This window comes from Siphateles boraxobius, unplaced genomic scaffold (genome assembly GCF_051911475.1).
Source record: "Siphateles boraxobius isolate OS27281-9 unplaced genomic scaffold, OSU_SipBor_1 5, whole genome shotgun sequence".
In the NCBI taxonomy this organism is placed as follows: Eukaryota; Metazoa; Chordata; class Actinopteri; order Cypriniformes; family Leuciscidae; genus Siphateles; species Siphateles boraxobius.
This window is the reverse complement of record NW_027509141.1, coordinates 15,780,848-15,800,341: the sequence shown is the minus strand read 5'-3', so window position 1 is coordinate 15,800,341 and position 19,494 is coordinate 15,780,848. Positions and strand designations below refer to the sequence as shown.

Sequence of the window (19,494 nt, the reverse complement as noted above, 5' to 3'; positions counted from 1 at the left end):
GTCACGTCTGAACTATAATGCATATAAAATGAATGCATGAAAGTGAAAACTATAATGCAAATAGATGCACTATAACAGATTTGGGTCTTACATTCTTTATTCCATATTCATTAAATAGTAATAAAACACATGCAATAATAGGCTAATTGTATTTGGCTTATTCTTTGGTCCCTAACACGGCTGGAAGGGAAACCAAGCAAGACTTCCGCAAAGAGGACATTATGATGTGAAGGGGTGTTCATGTGTGTTTTCATCCTGCATCAATAAGTTGTCCAATAAACCAGTCCATACCATCTCCACTCCACCCTGTTCTAAACACGTTACCTGTGCAATACCATGTTACCAGGAGGAGGAGGAGATCACAACAGAAGATGCTCAGGAATGCTGCCACACCTGATGATGGACCGATTTTATAGTAAGATCAATTGATATACAGCTTCATGCAGCACTGACAAATCATTGTTATCTCTAATAGTGGGTTCCTTCTGCTACTGAAGCCCCTCAGATAGGCTATTGGATGTCAGTAGGATGTCAGAACAGCAGCTCAAGTGAGTTGAGGGATATTGTGGTTGGCTCCAGAAGGCAGTCATATAACAGGAGTTCGTGATTGCTCCGTGGAAAACGTGAGCAGAAAGAAGAATATGAACTGAAAGAGCCGCAGTAACCTCGTGAAGAAGGAATAAGCTGGGATTTTTTTTTCACTCAGGATATCATTCTTTCAGACAATCGTCTGGTTTCGCAGTCAAGGTGAGATTTTTTTCCTCAAATTTGAACCTGCATGAAGAACAGCAGCAGATTTGTCAGAATAAACAACACGTAGCCTACTCCCGACGCGACGCGACAAGAACGCTTCCATTACAATTAGTCTATGGGAGAAAACGCGTGCGGGTACGGTCGCGTCGCGTCCAGTGGAGATGCAGTAGCCTATTATTTCGATAAATGATATCTGAGGGTGTCGCAGTGACGCTGCTGTAGGCTACGGCAGTTTTACATAACAAACACAATCTCAGTCTCACTTTAATAGTATCTATGAATCAAAATTATTTAGACAGGCAAATGTGTAAACGGGGATACTGATATCGACTGCAGTCATTCAGTAGCCTATGTGCATTCTCTAAAGGTTTCAGATCAACTGACACCTGATCAATGAACCTACATCTGATAAATGATAAAGTGATTAAAAATTCTTGCCATTTAATTCACTATTGCACTACTCACTATTTAATTCACTACTGTAATTCACTATTTGTAATATCATTATGAGACCTATTATATTCCAGTCATTTTGTATACTTGTTTAATTTGGTTATCACATTTACACCATGTGTATATATATAATATTTCATATTTGTAGATATTATTTATACTTAGGCTATATTTATTTATATACTATACTTATATAAATGAATATAATGATATATATATATATATATATATATATATATATATATATATATATATATATATATATTAACAATCTTAATGTATATATATTTTATTGAGCAAAATATATGCAAAAAAAGTTTTAATTTACCCAAACTTGATTTAAGATTGAAAATGCATCATATGTATATATATATATATATATATATATATATATATATATATATATATATATATATATAAATCTAACAGATTTATGAATGAACCACTCATTTTTAAATCTTCCCGGTCTAACTGACACATGTTATGACATTCACTTCTCTTAAAACACTACACTGCTCCTATATTATATTATTACTTCATATTATTATATATTATTGATACTTATATATATATATATATATATATATATATATATATATATATATATTGAATGTCTATTCTGTGAGAGATTTTCCAGAGTAATTGAAATCATCATCAGTGACTTTTCTCATAATGTGTGGACATAAGCGAGACTGATCTCGCTCATTCTTATCTGATTTCATTATTGATTTTTCCTGGGTCTCTTCACTTCAAGTGTATAATGATTTCGCCTTGACTGGTTGTCGTTGCTCCAAATCTTTAACGACTTAGCTATTGTTCTGCAGTGTTGTGGATACATTTTGCTTGGGTTCTTGTGGACAAACCAGGGTCAAAAAGTAGCAGTGTTGTATCACTCACTCTTTAACCTCACTTTACCCCACAGATTCGTGTGAGAAACCCAGTCAAGTTTAATTACCTTTCTACGCAGTCAAAGCCTCTCATTGTTTGTGAGTATGTGTGAGTACAAACACAAACACAGTCTTTTTTGGGGAGAACTTAGCGCCTATGGATTCTTCCTTAAAAGTCACACACACACACACACACACACACACACTCAGAAATCTTTTGCCTGTGAGACATATGCGGCTCTGCGAGATAAACTTTTGAAAACAGGCTTCCTGCTAATTTCAGCAGAGCCTCGCTCACTCCCACTCGAGATTTGGGAGAGTGTCTTCAGGACAAGTGCCTTGTTTAGTCACTGTTGATTTGGCAGAAGAGCATGGAACACTATTCTCTCAATGCCTGCTCAAACAATAGCCCACATTAACATTTGTTCATTATGCTCTTTTGAGAATATTCAGAGAGAAGCTGTTTATTTAATATTCATTTTCCTCAGGCACACATTCTGCTATCCATTTATTCAGGAGGGCTTCATTCTGTTTCAGATGAGAAAAATAATCATTTGAACATTTTTGTGCATGCCTTTTCCAGTGGATATAACCATAGCTCACAAAATATTTTTATATTTCAAAATATAATTAAATACTCAAATATATTATAGGCTACATATTTATTTCCTCACAAATATTTTGGATTGTTTTATATTATATGAACAATCTTAATATATATTTTTTAATTGTGCAAAATATATGTAAAAAAAAAGAATTAATTTACACAAAATTGATTTAAGATTGAAAATGCATAACGCTTCGACAGCGATGCCATAGAAATACAGACCTATCACAGAAACGGAAGTTCAAAGACAAAACTCTATAGATGGCTGCATGCTTGTCTCTCTGGCGTATAAGGTCTATTATGTTAGTCCATGTCTGATATCTTTATATGCTATTTGGAATTTTAACATTTAAGCAGCTATACATATTTAAGAAGCTATTAAGCATTTCTTTCTAATGTTACACTCACGGGCGTATCCACATTTGTGTCCAATCAAATGCTCTCTAGAATAAATATGTGCCATTCCCTAATACCGCCTTCTGATTAGCAAGAAGTAATCAGCAAATCATAGTTCACGGTTGTGATGTGCAGTAAATAAACTGCACTTGTCAAGTCTTTTCATGGGGTCCTTTACATGAACTCATGTGTTGACAGAATAACTTCGGAAGACCACCACCATGATGACTGCACGTGAAAAACTCAAGAAGAAACCACCCAAAGACAGTTTGACGCTGCTACCCTGCTTCTATTTTGTAGAGGTACGTGCCATCAATTAATACCCATTAATACTTCAATAGAGCAATTAATGTCTCAGGTAATTACATTACGCACTCCAAATAACTGGGCTCCTCATTTTCATTGAAGAAATAATTGAAAATGCATAATAGCAGTCAGTTTGTGTGCGTTAGTCTGTATACCTTTCACCACACTCTCAGCCCTGGAATACAGTACTCTGTGTTGACATTTAACAGCTATCTGCAACAGTCGCTTTACAGTAATTAAACTGTGTTCTGATGTTATGTTTGTGTATTATCAATCTTTAATTTCTTTTTGTAGGCAATTTAGTACATTTTAAAATTGAAAAGGCTCTTGCATTTATTACATTTTAATAAATTAGTAACTACCATGTAATTAAACATACTCTCCCTCCCCTGAGAAAATAGCTACCCATTGTGGCATCCTCCATGGTTTCACTGTACTTCCTGGAACTGACGGATGTGCTACAGCCAGCACTGGTGGGATTCCGCTGCCATGACCGTTTACTCAGCATGCCCTACGTGGACAGCGGCGATGAGCTCATTCCTCTACTCATGCTCCTGAGTCTGGCATTTGCTGGCCCTGCTGCCTCTGTGAGATGATAGCAATCATGACAACTTATTATATTTAAATATTTCTAACATTTGTGACCTAACTAGGCAGGGTTATTAATGTCAACTTGTGCATTGTTCCAAAGAAAAAAAATCTTTACCTTAAATGTATTGAATTGCTTCTCCAGAGAAAAGACACAACCTTAGGTTTAAGTTATATTTCTCTAATTTAATATCTGAAATAAGTTAACTATATTTAATCATCCTCAAATTATATTTAAAACTGCCAAAGTAAAAATTTTGATTATCAATCATATAATTCTTGTTGTGTTCAGATTATGATGGGTGAAGGTCTGCTGTATTGTATGCAGTCCAAACTGAAGGTCCGTCCAGGGATTGAGGGAAGCATCAACGCTGGTGGATGTAATTTTAACTCTTTCCTGCGGAGAACTGTTCGTTTTGTTGGTATGAAACTGTCTTTTCATTATAAGGCAATTTTGTATAGCAAAAAGGAATGTGTTGGATGCTAAAATAGGCTGAATCTGACGGCTTTGAGCTAAGAATTTTAGTGTGGGTTTACAGTATAATCCTGGTCTCCAGTTGCCTTACACTGTAATTGTAACATTTTTAAAAGAAAATGTATTTTTTTAACTGTAACTTTTTGAGCTGTGTTGTAAATATATACTGATATAGCATTTTTATTGAAAGAAATTACTAGAAATCTAGAAAAATCCTTACAATTTTTCCAATGTGTGAAATTAAATGATGTTTGTGGCGAGGGACGGCCGAGGGACGTGAGAGAACGGCGCGAGGCCGGTGGTGCGATTGCTAATGAGCAACACCTGTATAGCACACCGGTCTCGCATTTCTCACGGAGGAGCGGAAGCATAAAGGGGGAGCGACGACATTAATGATCGAGAGAGGAACAGGCCTGATTTTAGTTGTTCTGGTTTTTGTATTTGTGTTTTATTTTAGCCAGCAGTCGTCCGCGAGGGGCTGCTGGCCGTTATGTTTTATTTTGGGTAAGCCAGCAGTCGTCCGCGAGGGGCTGCTGGCGGTATTTTAGTTTGTTTGTTTTATTTTAAATAAAGTTTATTTTGATTGTTCGCCGGTTCCCGCCTCCTTCTTCCCTGAACATTGCTACACTGGTGCCGAAACCCGGGAAGAGGGAGGAACGCGCTGTCAGAGAGTCCTCGCCGCTGTGGGGAATCCACGGTGCCATCGAGCGGGTGCGCGAGTCGCCGCCGCTCGCCGTGGGCCGGAGCCTGCTGCCATCCGCCGGGCAGGGGAGGAGCAGGGAGCGGGGGACTCGCGGCCATGGACGCTCGAGGCGGTGCGCTGGAGTGAGTTGCCGGGGGGACGGCCGAGCTCGCTGCTGGCCGCCTGGGAGTTGGAGGGGCGGCTGCCGTCCGGGAGGGAGCGGGGGAGTCGCCGCCGCTCGCCGTGGGCCGGAGCCTGCTGCCGTCCACCAGCAAAGGGGAGGAGCAGGGAGCGGGGGACTCCTGCCGTCTGCCCTAGATCCCAAGGAGCCGTCGCCGTCCACCGGGCGGCGGAGGAGTGTCGAGCCGTCCACCGAGGGCTACCCAGCGTCACCGCCAGGCACCGCGGAGGAGATCGCCCAGCTGGTGGAGGACCATGATGGCAGCGCGTTGTGGGAACCGGACCATGTTTTTTTTTTTTTTTTTCTCCCCTCTCTCGATCTGTCGCTCCTCATGCTTCCGTCTCTGTTTCCCTCGGCTTGTCGGTCCATACACCCCAGGGATCGCCGCCGCCGGGGGGGGAGTAGGCACAGGCTCGTGGGTGCCCCCCGGCCTGTGAGGGGCGATGGGGGTATGTGGCGAGGGACGGCCGAGGGACGTGAGAGAACGGCGCGAGGCCGGTGGTGTGATTGCTAATGAGCAACACCTGTATAGCACACCGGTCTCGCATTTCTCACGGAGGAGCGGAAGCATAAAGGGGGAGCGACGACATTAATGATCGAGAGAGGAACAGGCCTGATTTTAGTTGTTCTGGTTTTTGTATTTGTGTTTTATTTTAGCCAGCAGTCGTCGGCGAGGGGCTGCTGGCCGTTATGTTTTATTTTGGGTGAGCCAGCAGTCGTCCGCGAGGGGCTGCTGGCGGTATTTTAGTTTGTTTGTTTTATTTTAAATAAAGTTTATTTTGATTGTTCGCCGGTTCCCGCCTCCTTCTTCCCTGAACATTGCTACAATGTTTTATTAACAAATTTCGGGAGGAGCACATTCTAATCTCTATGATTTGAGGCCTGTCTATACATATAGCCGACTCACCTCCGTTCCTCGGCAGTCTTTTCTGCATCCCTTCACCACCCTGGGTTACTCTGGGTTCGGGCCACATTCCGAGCTCGGAGCCCTCCCCCGGACAGCTTGCGTCAAATACGCATACTCTTTTACTCTATCTAATTATTTGTAAGTGTGAACTTGTGAAATCTGAACAGGAATAATGCAGATGAATATTATGTAACATGAGTCACAGAGTGTTACATGAAACTGATGAAATGAATCATCAATGTTTTATTCCTCATGATCTGTCTCTCCTTGTAGGTGTTCATGTGTTTGGGCTTTGTGCAACAGCACTGGTTACTGATGTCATTCAGCTAGCCACTGGCTACCACACACCATTCTTTCTCACAGTGTGTAAACCCAATTACACTGTCCCAGGTGTATCCTGTGACAAGAACCCTTACATCACCAAAGACATTTGCTCTGGCCAGGATCAGCATGCTATTCTATCAGCCAGGTAATTGAGTGTTTTGCTACTAAATTACATCTAATTATGTGATTAACTGTGATTAACTTCAACCTTTAACCATTTTCTTTTTCCGTTTTGTGATTTTCTTAGAGCACTCCCTAATCTCCCCCCTTTTTTAAAAAATCGAAACATTTAACATTGACTTCTGCTGCATATCTTGTGTAGACTTACTCTAGATGTTTGCTTTCCTTTGTGACAGGAAAACCTTCCCTTCCCAGCATGCAACCCTCTCTTCCTTTGCTGCTGTTTATATTTCAGTAAGTCTCTTCGACACAGTGTCAATATGTATTTACTCAATGTTTACAGCAAATACTGTTTGTATATAAACCTAATAGGCTAGTGCTGTAAATTCCTAAAAAGTATTTAAAAGAGAGTATTTAGTACAGTTTAAAGTGATTGTCCTAGATAGAAATAATGAACAACCAACATAATATTGAACTGTACTGTAGATGTGCATAGAAAAGACACGGCACATGCACTTACACAAGTGATAGATTTCAACACTGCTCAAATTTTTAAGACATTTAAGGTTTGATTTAATATGCTCAGTTTCATTATGTTCGCTAGATTAGTGGAAGTCTAATTATAAGTAAGCACTTCACAAGTCTACGTACTTAGCAGGATCCACTTCAAGCGACAGACATGGAGATAAGTTGTTATTGCTTCCCACCTTGCGCCTGTCAGACTGTCAGAAGCTGTAAGCCAGCTTGTTATTAATTTGCACATGACAGCTGGAGACCTCTGCTGCTCTCTACTCTTCTAGATGTACTTCAACTCAACAATCTCAGATAGCACCAAGCTGCTCAAACCCGTTCTGGTGTTTGCCTTTGCCATTGCGGCTGCATTGACGGGACTCACTCAGATTACCCAGTACCGCAGTCACCCCATCGATGTGTATGTTGGGTTCTGTATTGGCGCTGGCATTGCTGCGTACCTGGTGAGTTTTCTGATGTCTATTGTATCAGTGGTGTAGTGTATTTGGACAGACATGTAATGTCATGCCAGGTTGCTAATGAGCTTAATGGGTTTTACCCATGTAGAACATGTTCCTGCATCAAAATCCTTGCAACATTACAACCAACTAATCAGATTTCATTGTTTTGAATACGTCTCGCCTTCTGCTGCCTTCTAAGGAAAAGAGCCAATCGCTGATTGGTAAAGTCATTACGTCACTGCAGCTGCCATTAGAAGCTCAAGCTCCCATAGAAATCTGAGACTTGTGCTTAGGACTGCACATGTGCATTGGCTGGTCTAGCCTGAAAAATACGCTTTTTAATGCTATTTGGGCATAAGAAACATTTATGGGACAGTTCATGTCAGATTTTGTTGCTGATTTGAAATACCTTATTCATTGGTGAGTTCAGCAAGCAGTTTTTGAGATTTTAGGATTAGGCGTTGCAAATATGGCTGCCGAGTGGCTATACGGGCACACCTTTTGATGGAGACGTTGTTTTAAAACCAACAACATTGATCCAGGAACACAATGATCCTACTTGGCTCAATCAAATTTCTGGATAGGTTTTCAAATTGTTCCTGGAGCCTCCCCAACACTGCACATTTTGATGCACATCTGCTTCCTGAGGGTTTTGTAAGTAATTAGCGAGATTTTAAAATGTATACAATGTTTAACAGGGAGCCAATGCGACAGAACCGGGCTAATATGGTCATACTTCCTGGTTCTAGTAGGAACTCTAGCTGCTGCGTTTTGGACCAGCTGGAATTTATTTATTTAGCATGCAGGGCAACCACCCATTAGCGCATTACAATAATCTAGCCTTTAGGTCATGAACGCATGAACTGTTCCACATTGGTCATTGAGAGCATGTGTCATAATTTAAATATATTTTTAAGATGGAAGAATGTGGTTTTACAAATGCTAGAAATGTGGCTTTCAAATGAAAGGTTGGTATCAAAGAGCACACCAAGAATTGACAGTATTCTAGGTTATTATTCTAGGACACTATTCTAGATAACATTTCTTTCTAAAAAGATGGTTGTGAGGAAACTGCATTTTCTAGTATCTTTGACAGAAAAGGAAGATTCGAGATTGGCCTGTAATTGACTAGTTTTGTAGGATCAAGTTGCATTTTTTTAATAAGCGGTTTAATAATAGCCATCTTAAAGTTTTTGGTACGTATCCTAATGACAAAGATGAATAAATTATATTAAGAAGAGGATCTATGACCTCTGGGAGCATCTCTTTCTGTAGTTTAGTCGGTAGGGTCTAACATACATGTTGTTGATTTAGATGATTTAATGAGTTTTGAGAATTCTTCCGCTCCTATAGCAATGAATGAATGTAATTTTTTCAGGGACACTACAATGGTTTGATGTGATGTTTGAATGGTTTGACACTACACGGCTTGATGTGATACTGTAGTAGACAGTTGCATAATTATACATTTCTCTCTAAAATTCTACAAAATCTTACAAGTAAAGAAGTTCAAAAAGTCATTAATGCTGTGCTGTTTGGAAAACATCTGCGGTTGAAGCTTTATTTCTCGTTAATTTAGCCACTGTATCAAATAAAAACCTAGGTTTGTATTTGTTTTCTTCTAAGAGGGTCGAAAAATAAGCAAATCTAGCAGTTTTTAAGGCCTGTCTTTAAGCAACCATGCTCTCTTTCCACGAAATTCGAAAATCTCTAGTTTTGTTTTCCTCCAGCTGCTCTCCATTTTTCTGGCTGCTCTTTTCAGGGCCACTCAAAGTGTACTCAAGTAATCATCTAATGAGTTAATTCAGCCAGGTTACATAAGGATGACACCCGAAATGTGCAGTGCTGGGTAGGCTTCAAGAATTGTTTGAAAACACCTGCTGTAGCTTAAACAGTATCAGGGGTATCAGCCTATCCTGTTCCTGGAGGGTTACCATCCTGCAGAGTTCAGCTACAACCCTAATCAATACAGCTGGTAACCAAGGTGTTCATGATTACTTTAAAATTACATGCATGAGTGTTGATGCAGGATTGAAACTGAAGTTTGCAGGAAGGTAGCCCTTTAGTATGGTTGACTACTTCTACAGTAGAGCTTAGCACAAAGCCATTTTGATACATAGGGAATGCAGAAATGGGCTATAATGGGGGTGCTGAAGTGCCAACTAGCCTCTCCCTATGGAGGATCCCTATACCACTCTACAGATAAAGCGTTGTGGAATTTTTCGGTTAGCGTACCTACCCAAAGTGATAAGATAAAATAAAATTCTGCATCAAAATTTATAGACAAGACAAGTAGTTTGTTTAGGCAAACTACAGTACTATCAGCATCTATCACAGGTTCAGGTTTAAAGTCTGTTTAGAGAGAACGGTGTCGTCTTAGTGGCCCCTAATTTAATAACAAATGATCATTTAGACGGAAGTGAATCAATCAAAACTAACTTTAGCTGGAAAAAACATTTTTCAAGGACCACTATAAAATCAATCCAATCTCTGTTACCTTAAATTATATGTTTATCTCTGTAAAGCTGCTTTGAAACAATCTACATTGTTAAAAGCGCTATATAAATGAGGATGACTTGACTTGACTTGACTATAAAATATTAATCCAATCTAAGTCACTTTGGATAAAAGCATTAACCAAATGAGTGACTGTGATTTGGCCAATTAGAATTATGGATCCATTCCATTTCATTCCAGGCTTTCCATGCTGTTGCCAACTTTAAATCTCCTGAGGACACTGTCATCCCTCAACCCCCTCCTCTCCAGAAGGATGCTTTGAGGGCCTTGGCCCAGCGAGGTCATGACTCTGTCTATAACAAGGGCCATGCCTCTGAGAGCAATGAGGAAATCACATCACCAGCATCTCTAGATGAGTTGAACCGTCCTGTACAGAGAGAGAAAACTTCGTTGGGAAGCTTAAAAAGGGCCAGTGTGGACGTGGAGCTACTGGCACCTCGCAGCCCAATGGGTAAGGAGACCATGGTAACCTTCAGTAATACATTACCCCGTGCTACAGCTCCAGAGGAGCCAACAAGGCGTCTGGTGACAGTACCTGTTCCTGTACCAATGGACCCCATGCGGTCACAGCAATTAGTATCTGAATGGAAGCAAAAGTCAATGGAGATGCGAGGTGGAAGCTTGCCCGATGAGGACACCAGCGAGCAGGGATCAGACGGTGGTGACGACACGACCACAGAGGAGGACAGCGTCCATTCTTCAAATTATTCAACTGTTCCACAAACTACCAAACCAGCTAACCCACCTGCAGGTGCAAGAGTAGTGATGCCCCCTCGTCCCCCTGGGCAGCCAGTCCCCCCACCTGTATCCCCTAAAAGCGCGAGCACTCGGGCCAAATGGCTGTCCATCACTGAGAAAAGTGGTGCTAATATTCCAGTTATAAAGGCAGGAAATCAGCCTCGGATCATGCAGGTCATTGCCATGTCAAAGCAACAGGGACTCCTGTCTGGATCAGCAAAATCCTCTGAGACTTCATCTTCCTCTGGTACCTCATCCATCACGGGCACAGAATCATCACCCAATCGCTCGGAACGTGACAGCGGTTCAGGCATCATCACCGTTGATGCCCATGCCCCCCACTACCCTGTAGTTCGTATGACCTCAAATCCAAATAACCCATGGGAGTGGAGAGGATCTTGTGATGGAAACATGTCAGAGTCATACGAGCTCAAAAACCTCAAACGTGAGAGTTCCCGCAGTTACCGTCATGTCAGGAGCAGCTCTGCTTGTTCTTCTGCCAGTGAGGCGGATCCGCCCCAGCTCCCTCAACCTCACCAGCCACCACTTCCCCCTCAACTCCCACCTGTGGGTCATATCTCAGAAGGTCGCAGTCTGCGCCGCAAGACCCCTCTAGTTTTGCTGGACAGGGAGGGCAATCAGAACCACAATGAACAGGAAAACTTCTACAGAAAGCTACAAAGCGGCAGGCATTTCAAAGAGTGACCATGTGCTAAAGCTTTTTTGTCTTTTAGTTATAAATGATTTACTTGATTCTATGAGGAATATCTGAATGACCGGATTTACTACACTTTGAGTCAGTGGAGCTTTCAGGAGAGCTTTCAGGAGATGCTGCTTCTGACGACTTAAGAGCACAATGGTTTTGCCTAAGGGTAAACCAAACCATAAAAATTCCTTTCAGCTTTATTGTATTTTACATTATCTTTATAGTCTCAAATTCCTACAAGGCAGATTCGGGTTTATTTATATTGCTGCTCTTTTTGTTCATACTTGACTTACGTAAATGACTGAGATTGCAAGTTGAATTTATGTGTATATGTGTTTACGCACGATTGTTTAGTGTATGTTGTAAAATAAATTTAAAAATTGCCTTGTAACCCTCATGGTGAAAACTGAGTTAAAGTGTTTTTTTGCTCTTTATGAATGATAATTGTTTTGCAAAAGGGTAACGTCCTTCATTCTGCATCTGACTATAATTGCTGATACTGCGTTCTGGACACTTTGCAAATCTACTGAAAACATTCTGTGAAAAAGCAGTGGAAATATGGAAGCACTTTGAATAAGCACTTACTTTATCTCTTTGTGTGTTAACAAGTGAGGTGAAATGGTATGTCTGTGAAGTATTCCAAAGGAATATATAACTGGACTCTATAAGGAAAGTATTTTTTAAAATTCATAATTTACCTTATAGCCTAATGGAGTACACATGAAGAATTTACTGCAAGTCCGACATTGTATGTGTCATAATGAGAAATCTTTCCCCAAAAGAAACCTTTTTTTTTTTTGCTGTAAATCAAAAATAATTTCTACAAACTCTCTGGGATTTATATGTAATAGTTAGCGATCTCCTTGTCATGCTGTTTCCCAGAGGTTCTCCTCTAGATGAACTTGATGCATGTTATGTGAGTGTCGTCAAGGTGGAAGTGAAGCCTTGTCAGTAAAGAATTCCAATCTGTTATAATGTACATGTGCAGCTGTCACTGCAGGTTGAATTCTGTGTGCATCAGCTCTCTCTTTCGGTGCTCTGAGCTACTCCTGGATCTCTGTAGATGGTTGTCCTTAATGGATGCTTTGTGCTGTTGATGCAGTTTCTGAAAAAAGACAACATAAATTACAACAATAAACAAGCTGCAGTAAATTACAATGTTTGTAATTTGTAATGCACTTTTCTTCAAGTTATAAAGTGTAAATATGGTGGCTTACAGCAGGATAGTGCTGGAGTGCAATTAATTATGTTGTGTTAAACATTAATTATAAACAATTACAAATCACATGAAGGCAGTTTACTGGTTACATAGTCTTAAATCTGCCAAGCAAGACAATGCACATGTCAATGACCTCAAATTAAACTCTCATTCAAAAAAAAAATTGTGCCTTTTCACAGTGTACAGTAGCATCCTCATAGCTGGAGCATTAGCACACACACACACACACACACACACACACACACACACACACACACACACACACACACACACACACACACAAACAAAGAATTTATGGTCTTTATATACATGTGACGGGTAGGTCCACGGAGGCTTCCATGTAGTTCTGCCATCTTGAAAAACTATAATAGCAGAGAGGGTCAAAGAGTACTAGGCCAGCGCGTTTCCACAACACGTTTTTGTTCAGAGCCAGCATCACGTAACTGAAAGTAGCAGAAACGGAGGAGCAGAGCAGTGAGAGGCGCTTGTCACTGCCCTGGCAAGTCAGTCAGTAATTCATACTGTAACATTCGTTTGTTCGTTGTGTTAAGTTGCAGTTTGTTTAAAATAACAAACCTGTTCCCCCGAAGGAAAACTCGACGAAGTGCTGTTAGAAGACATCCTATCATAGCTTTTTGGTACATAACAGCTACCGTAGATGCAACACGCATTTGAAAAAGTGAGGCGCTGGAAAGCACAATTTGTTTGAATGCAAAATACAATTTCACCGCTAGATGGGAGAAATTCCTATATGATGTACCTTTAACGCAAAAAAAAAGAAGCTCTCGATTGATGCGAGGAGCATCAAGGAGGGATCTTAAGGTCGACCCTCACAGACCCCATGATGTCATACATGTTTCATTTCACCTGTGAAATTTCATGGAAAAAGATAAATGCGACCACATCATAATATATTAATGCTCAACAAAATAAACAATGTTAGAATTAGTTTTTACATGTTTTTACATTCGAATCAATTTTTTTACAAAAGGCAAATTGTAGATACGTGTACATGTACGTGTGTGTGTGTGTGTGTGTGTGTGTGTGTGTGTGTGTGTGTGTGTGTGTGTGTGTGTGTGTGTGTGTGTGTGTGTGTGTGTGTGTAGAGCACAATGGTTTTGGAGGTATAAATGATCACTTCAATATTTACAGTAATTAACCAAAAACATTAAGCAATAAAATACTCTGCAGATCTGCAAAATGCTGTGCTTTTAACTTGTATTCAAATATGACAAGCCAGCATTTGGGACCTAGTTTTTAAATAGCTTGATTTCTCATTAAAACTGGATCTTTTTAATCTCTCCACTAGAGATTATTTGTAGCCCAGAGCATTTTATACCAGCATTTGCAAGACTTGCTGAGGTCATACTTTAAAATCTTATTAAATGGAGATTAAACCAAAGCACTGGCAGTGCAAGCATTCCTAAATATAAAATGAGTTTGAATATGAAACTTTCATATGCAGCCAGGATGTCATTAAGGCCAGGAAGAGAAGGAAAAAAAAATCAGAAGGCTTTTCTACTATTCCAAAGTACACTTTTTTGAAACAGATTTTTATTTCTTAGATTAAAAGAACACAGGGGTTTATGAGTAGCCTAATGATTATAGTGATTATAGCAAGAAAAAAAATGAAACATAGACAACTATGAAGCCTAGACAGCATCCCACACATGGGGTTTAATTATACTGTTGCCATGCAATCCTCCGAGTAAGTAGTAGTACTGCAAAGAAGCACACATGATGTTCTGTTCTCCTCTAGAGGCATCATCAATTAGCTTTCTTTCAGTCCAAATGAATGTCAAGCAACCTAAAAATATTTTAAGGCGCTAACTTTTAAAGATCTGTCAATATTTCACTGCTACATTTCAAACACACTGTAGATGTAGTCTGCTAAACGAATAAGGGCCAGATTTACTAACAGCTTGCGCCAGCGCAAACCCTCTTTTGGCGTCAGAATTTACTAAAGACACGCAGTGAAAAATTAGCACTTATTGCATTTGCTGGAGTTTCCCTTTTAGACACAAAATGTATGGGAGTATTTAAATTAATCATGCTAGGTGATTTACAAAGGTTTGCACTAGTCAATTTACTGGTATTTGTGTATTCACAAATGTGTAGCTATTCATTTTGGTATTCCAAAATATTGCCGATGGGAGTGGAAAGTTCTGCACGTGATCTAATGACCACTCGCAAATTAAGAACACTTTCATAACAACAAGCGCAATACCAGTTAGCATCTGGGGGGCAGGGGGTGGTAAATAATAGCGCATACCAGTAATTTATGGCATTTCCCATAAATTTTGCAGCTGAAAGGGAAACTTCAACAAGTGCAAATGCATATGCATAAGCAAAAAGATCAGCCGCAAAAATGACCCTGTCCACCACTTTTCAGTGATAATTGTAACATTTGAGACAGCCAAATAAGCAGGCTGGGAAGCAGATCCACATGCAGGTTAGCTTTATTAGTGTGAACACAAATGAAAACACACTAAACCAGGGAATGTCCATTCAACGACGGACGGAGAATAAGTGAAACAAAGGGCTACATATACACAGGCAGACAAGCTTAACAAGATAACAAGGGGGAGTGGCTAATAAGAAACACCTGGGGCCTGTTTCAGAAAGGAGGTTAAGTGAAAACTCTGAGTATGTTAACCCTGAAATGAGGGAAACTCTGGGTTTTCTGTTACAGAATGGGAGGTAAGTCAAACCTGAGAAAGCAGGGTAAGTCAAGCCTGTTTCTGAAAGAGAGGTAACTTATACTAAAGTCAGTTACCATGGTAACTCACTCTGTGAACCTAACCTGGTCAGGAGCAGGTTTACTTCCGTAAACCCAGACTTTATTTCGGTCTCCTCCCCTTTTTAAAGAGGAAGCGGTGTTTAAACACCTCATTCATTCTTTCGGTACATTTATTCATTGCTGTTTTCCCCCCAATTTTTTTAATAAGATGAAGTCTATATAGCTTCTTAACTGGCAACTGAAAATACAGTAGATAAGAGTTAAATCATGTAGTTCTAAACAAATTCTACAGAATTAAACTGTGGCATTCACTGAAAATCACTGAACTGTGTTCATCTGTGCACCAGAAGTTAATGGACCTTCCTCCTGCTGTTCTTCCACACTCTAGGGACGGGGGAGAGATAAGAATATCCGTTTATACTTAGATATAAACTTAGATTCTATGGGCTACTCCACATCAATAATGTGAAGAAATGTGAATGTGTAGATTGTTTGATGTATACACATAATATTAACATTTCCTCTGTAGGCCTCTCTGTGGCAGCAGAAGCTGTTTCTTCATCCCCATCGTCCTGTGAAGATGAGCATTTGGTTGAGCACATTTTATAATACTATTTGTCATAATTTCTGGTGTATTGAGTAGGCTACTTCCAACTGTCTGGGGTTCTGTTGGGACAGGAGGCTCCAAAAGACAAATATTACCATCAGAATCTGTTGGGAGCAACAAAAAACCCAACCCAAAGTAAAATATATGGAAATATCAAAAACAGCCTATATAAAAAATAACACATATGTAGACCTCTTACATTTCATTTAGTCCATCTCCATCTCCTCCTCAGCTCCATCTCCTCTGCATCTCCATCTCCATCTCCTCTGCATCTTCATCTCCTCTGCATCTCCATCTCCTCTGCATCTCCATCTCCTCTGCATCTCCATCTCCATCTTCTCTGCATCTCCATCTCCATCTCCTCTGCATCTCCATCTCCTCTCCATCTCCGTCTTCATCTTCATCTCCTCTGCATCTCCATCTCCATCTTCTCTGCATCTCCATCTCCATCTCCTCTGCATCTCCATCTCCTCTCCATCTCCGTCTTCATCTTCATCTCCTCTGCATCTCCATCTCCATCTCCTTTGCATCTCCATCTCCTCTGCATCTCCATCTTCATCTTCATCTCCTCTGCATCTCCATCTTCATCTCCTCTGCATCTCCATCTCCTCTGCATCTCCATCCCCATCTCCTCTGCATCTCCATCTCCTCTGCATCTCCATCTCCTCTGCATCTCCATCTTCATCTTCATCTCCTCTGCATCTCCATCTCCATCTCCTCTGCATCTCCATCTTCATCTCCTCTGCATCTCCATCTCCTCTGCATCTCCATCTCCATCTCCTCTGTATCTCCATCTCCATCTCCTCTGCATCTCCATCTCCTCTGCATCTCCATCTCCTCTGTATCTTCATCTCCATCTCCTCTGCATCTCCATCTCCTCTGCATCTCCATCTCCATCTCCTCTGCATCTCCATCTCCTCTGCACCTCCATCTCCATCTCCTCTGCATCTCCATCTCCTCTGCATCTCCATCTCCATCTCCTCTGCATCTCCATCTCCTCTGCATCTCCATCTCCTCTGCATCTCCATCTCCTCTGCACCTCCATCTCCATCTCCTCTGCATCTCCATCTCCATCTCCTCTGCATCTCCATCTCCTCTGCATCTTCATCTTCATCTCCATCTCCATCTCCTCTGCATCTCCATCTCCTCTGCACCTCCATCTCCATCTCCTCTGCATCTCCATCTCCTCTGCATCTCCATCTCCTCTGCATCTCCATCTCCTCTGCATCTTCATCTTCATCTCCATCTCCATCTCCTCTGCATCTCCATCTCCTCTGCATCTCCATCTCCTCTGCATCTTCATCTTCATCTCCATCTCCATCTCCATCTCCATCTCCATCTCCTCTGCATCTCCATCTCCTCTGCATCTTCATCTCCATCTCCTCTGCATCTCCATCTCCTCTGCATCTCCATCTCCTCTGCATCTCCATCTCCTCTGCATCTTCATCTCCTCTGCATCTCCATCTCCTCTGCATCTCCATCTCCTCTGCATCTCCATCTCCTCTGCATCTTCATCTTCATCTCCATCTCCATCTTTGCGAGCCTCTTCCTTCTTTCTGTTGGCTGAGTAGAACTCAAATGAGAATGAACATTTAATTGTGTTAATTAGACCTATGACAAAAATGCTGCTGCACTGCAAGACACTGGATGCTATTTAGTTATTGAATATGTCAAATGTTTGTAAAGTCAGGTAGCCTACATCCATGATATGCTCAAGCCTTACCTGATTGAATTATGTTTTTATATTTCATTTTCAGCTGCTGCCATGTTCTTTTAATGCCTGCAGGATTGCACCTACATGAAAATTAAAATTAGGTTGAATAACATACTGTTCTTCCAGTTTCACCTCTGATATTATAACAGTTGGGTAAGTTACTCTAAAATAGTTATTAATTACTAACTACAAATGACATCTTCAACAGTGTAATTAGATTAATGTAACAATTACTATCTCTAGAAAGTATTGGTCTACTTATTACTAATTACTTTATAAATCCCATATCAACCTCAACCACTTGAACAATACAAAAAGAGACCATAAACTGCACTTTTAATGCTTTCAAATTAACAATATACAATTGCATGAATTATTCTTGAATTGACCAAAGTGTGTATGTTGTGTATGTTATGTTAAATCCACTATTGTTTTATACAGAATTGTTCTATAGTCTATGCAGTATTTAATGCAATGACATCATATTTTACTTTATATTACAGAAAAATTAAGAGTAATCCCTTTAATTAAATTACAGTATTTAGATTACTTGGTAATTACACCAAACACTGTATAACAGTAATTAAAATGTAAACTTACGCATTGACTCGAGCAACTATTTTCTCCCACCTAACTATCTCGCTCGCCGCTGCTGCCCTGTTGCTTAAAAAAAATGTTTGCGTACTGCTGGTGAGAAATATGCAGACCTCTTTTTGTGTGGCGCTGTTACCATGGTGACTCATAATATCTGCGCTCCATTGATAATGGCTTTTTATAGTTGTGGTGCACACGCTTAACTCAGAGTCAGTCAACTTAGAGTTGATTGAACTTACTCATTTCAGCTGTTCTGAAACCGAAAACTCAGAGTTTCTCATCTCAGGGTAAGTCAACTCAGAGTTCAAGTTTTAACTCAGAGTTGGTTGAACCTCCTTATTGAAACAGGCCCCTGGGGAGACTAATCAACTTTAAACGTAACAAGGAACTGCAAAACATGGAGCAAGACAGGAAATAACATAAAAGTCTACGAACACCCAAGACAGGGGAACACAGGTTGGAATCATAACAATAACATTGCACAACTGTCTTCAGTAAATCCTGACAGTAGTTTTTTTTTTTTGGCGCTGGCGCAAGCTGTTAGTAAATCTGTGCCTAAATGTTCTGTAAATTAATATCTAAAAATTGACAGTTGAATTTAAAGAATTGTTGAATTGTCACCGTTATGTTCTGTTAGTTTCTGTTTCCATGGACTTTCAGTTTGTTTTCATTTGTCACATGTCTTTGTTCAGATTCCCGACACTCCTTTTTTCTCTTTGGTTACCATCATTATTAGTTCATATGTGTCATCTATGTTGAAGTAGGCTAATTATCCTCGTTTTGGTTCCTAAGTTGTTCCTTCACCTGCACTCCTTGGGTCTCATTCATGAAACATTCGTAAATATACGAGTAAATATGCGAGTGATTTGCGCGTAAAGAGACCTTCCCGAAAACTCTTCTCCTGATTCACAAATACTTCGTAAACGTCAGATGTGATAGTGAAATGTGTGTGTGTGTTAATGAATTCCAATCAGTCGTAAATGGGATGCGCGTGCAGTGCACGTTCATT

General features: G+C 40.4%; 1 protein-coding gene across 4 annotated transcripts; it reads left to right on the top strand.

Moving 5' to 3' along the window:
- Window positions 1–361: 361 nt before the first annotated feature.
- On the top strand, window positions 362–12,766 carry plppr3b (phospholipid phosphatase related 3b). 4 transcript variants are annotated; one of them, XM_077204275.1, is made up of 9 exons: window positions 362–747; window positions 2,129–2,192; window positions 3,295–3,398; window positions 3,804–3,989; window positions 4,283–4,412; window positions 6,509–6,704; window positions 6,916–6,973; window positions 7,480–7,653; window positions 10,348–12,766. In XM_077204275.1, the coding sequence occupies exons 3-9, from the start codon at window positions 3,318–3,320 to the stop codon at window positions 11,608–11,610; spliced, it is 2,088 nt and encodes a 695-aa protein (XP_077060390.1). In that variant the 5' UTR covers window positions 362–747; window positions 2,129–2,192; window positions 3,295–3,317; the 3' UTR covers window positions 11,611–12,766. The 4 variants fall into 4 exon arrangements, with proteins under 4 accessions (XP_077060390.1, XP_077060391.1, XP_077060392.1 ...); XM_077204276.1 differs by having other exon boundaries at window positions 2,129–2,202; XM_077204277.1 differs by having other exon boundaries at window positions 418–747; window positions 2,129–2,202; window positions 3,797–3,989.
- Window positions 12,767–19,494: the final 6,728 nt, after the last annotated feature.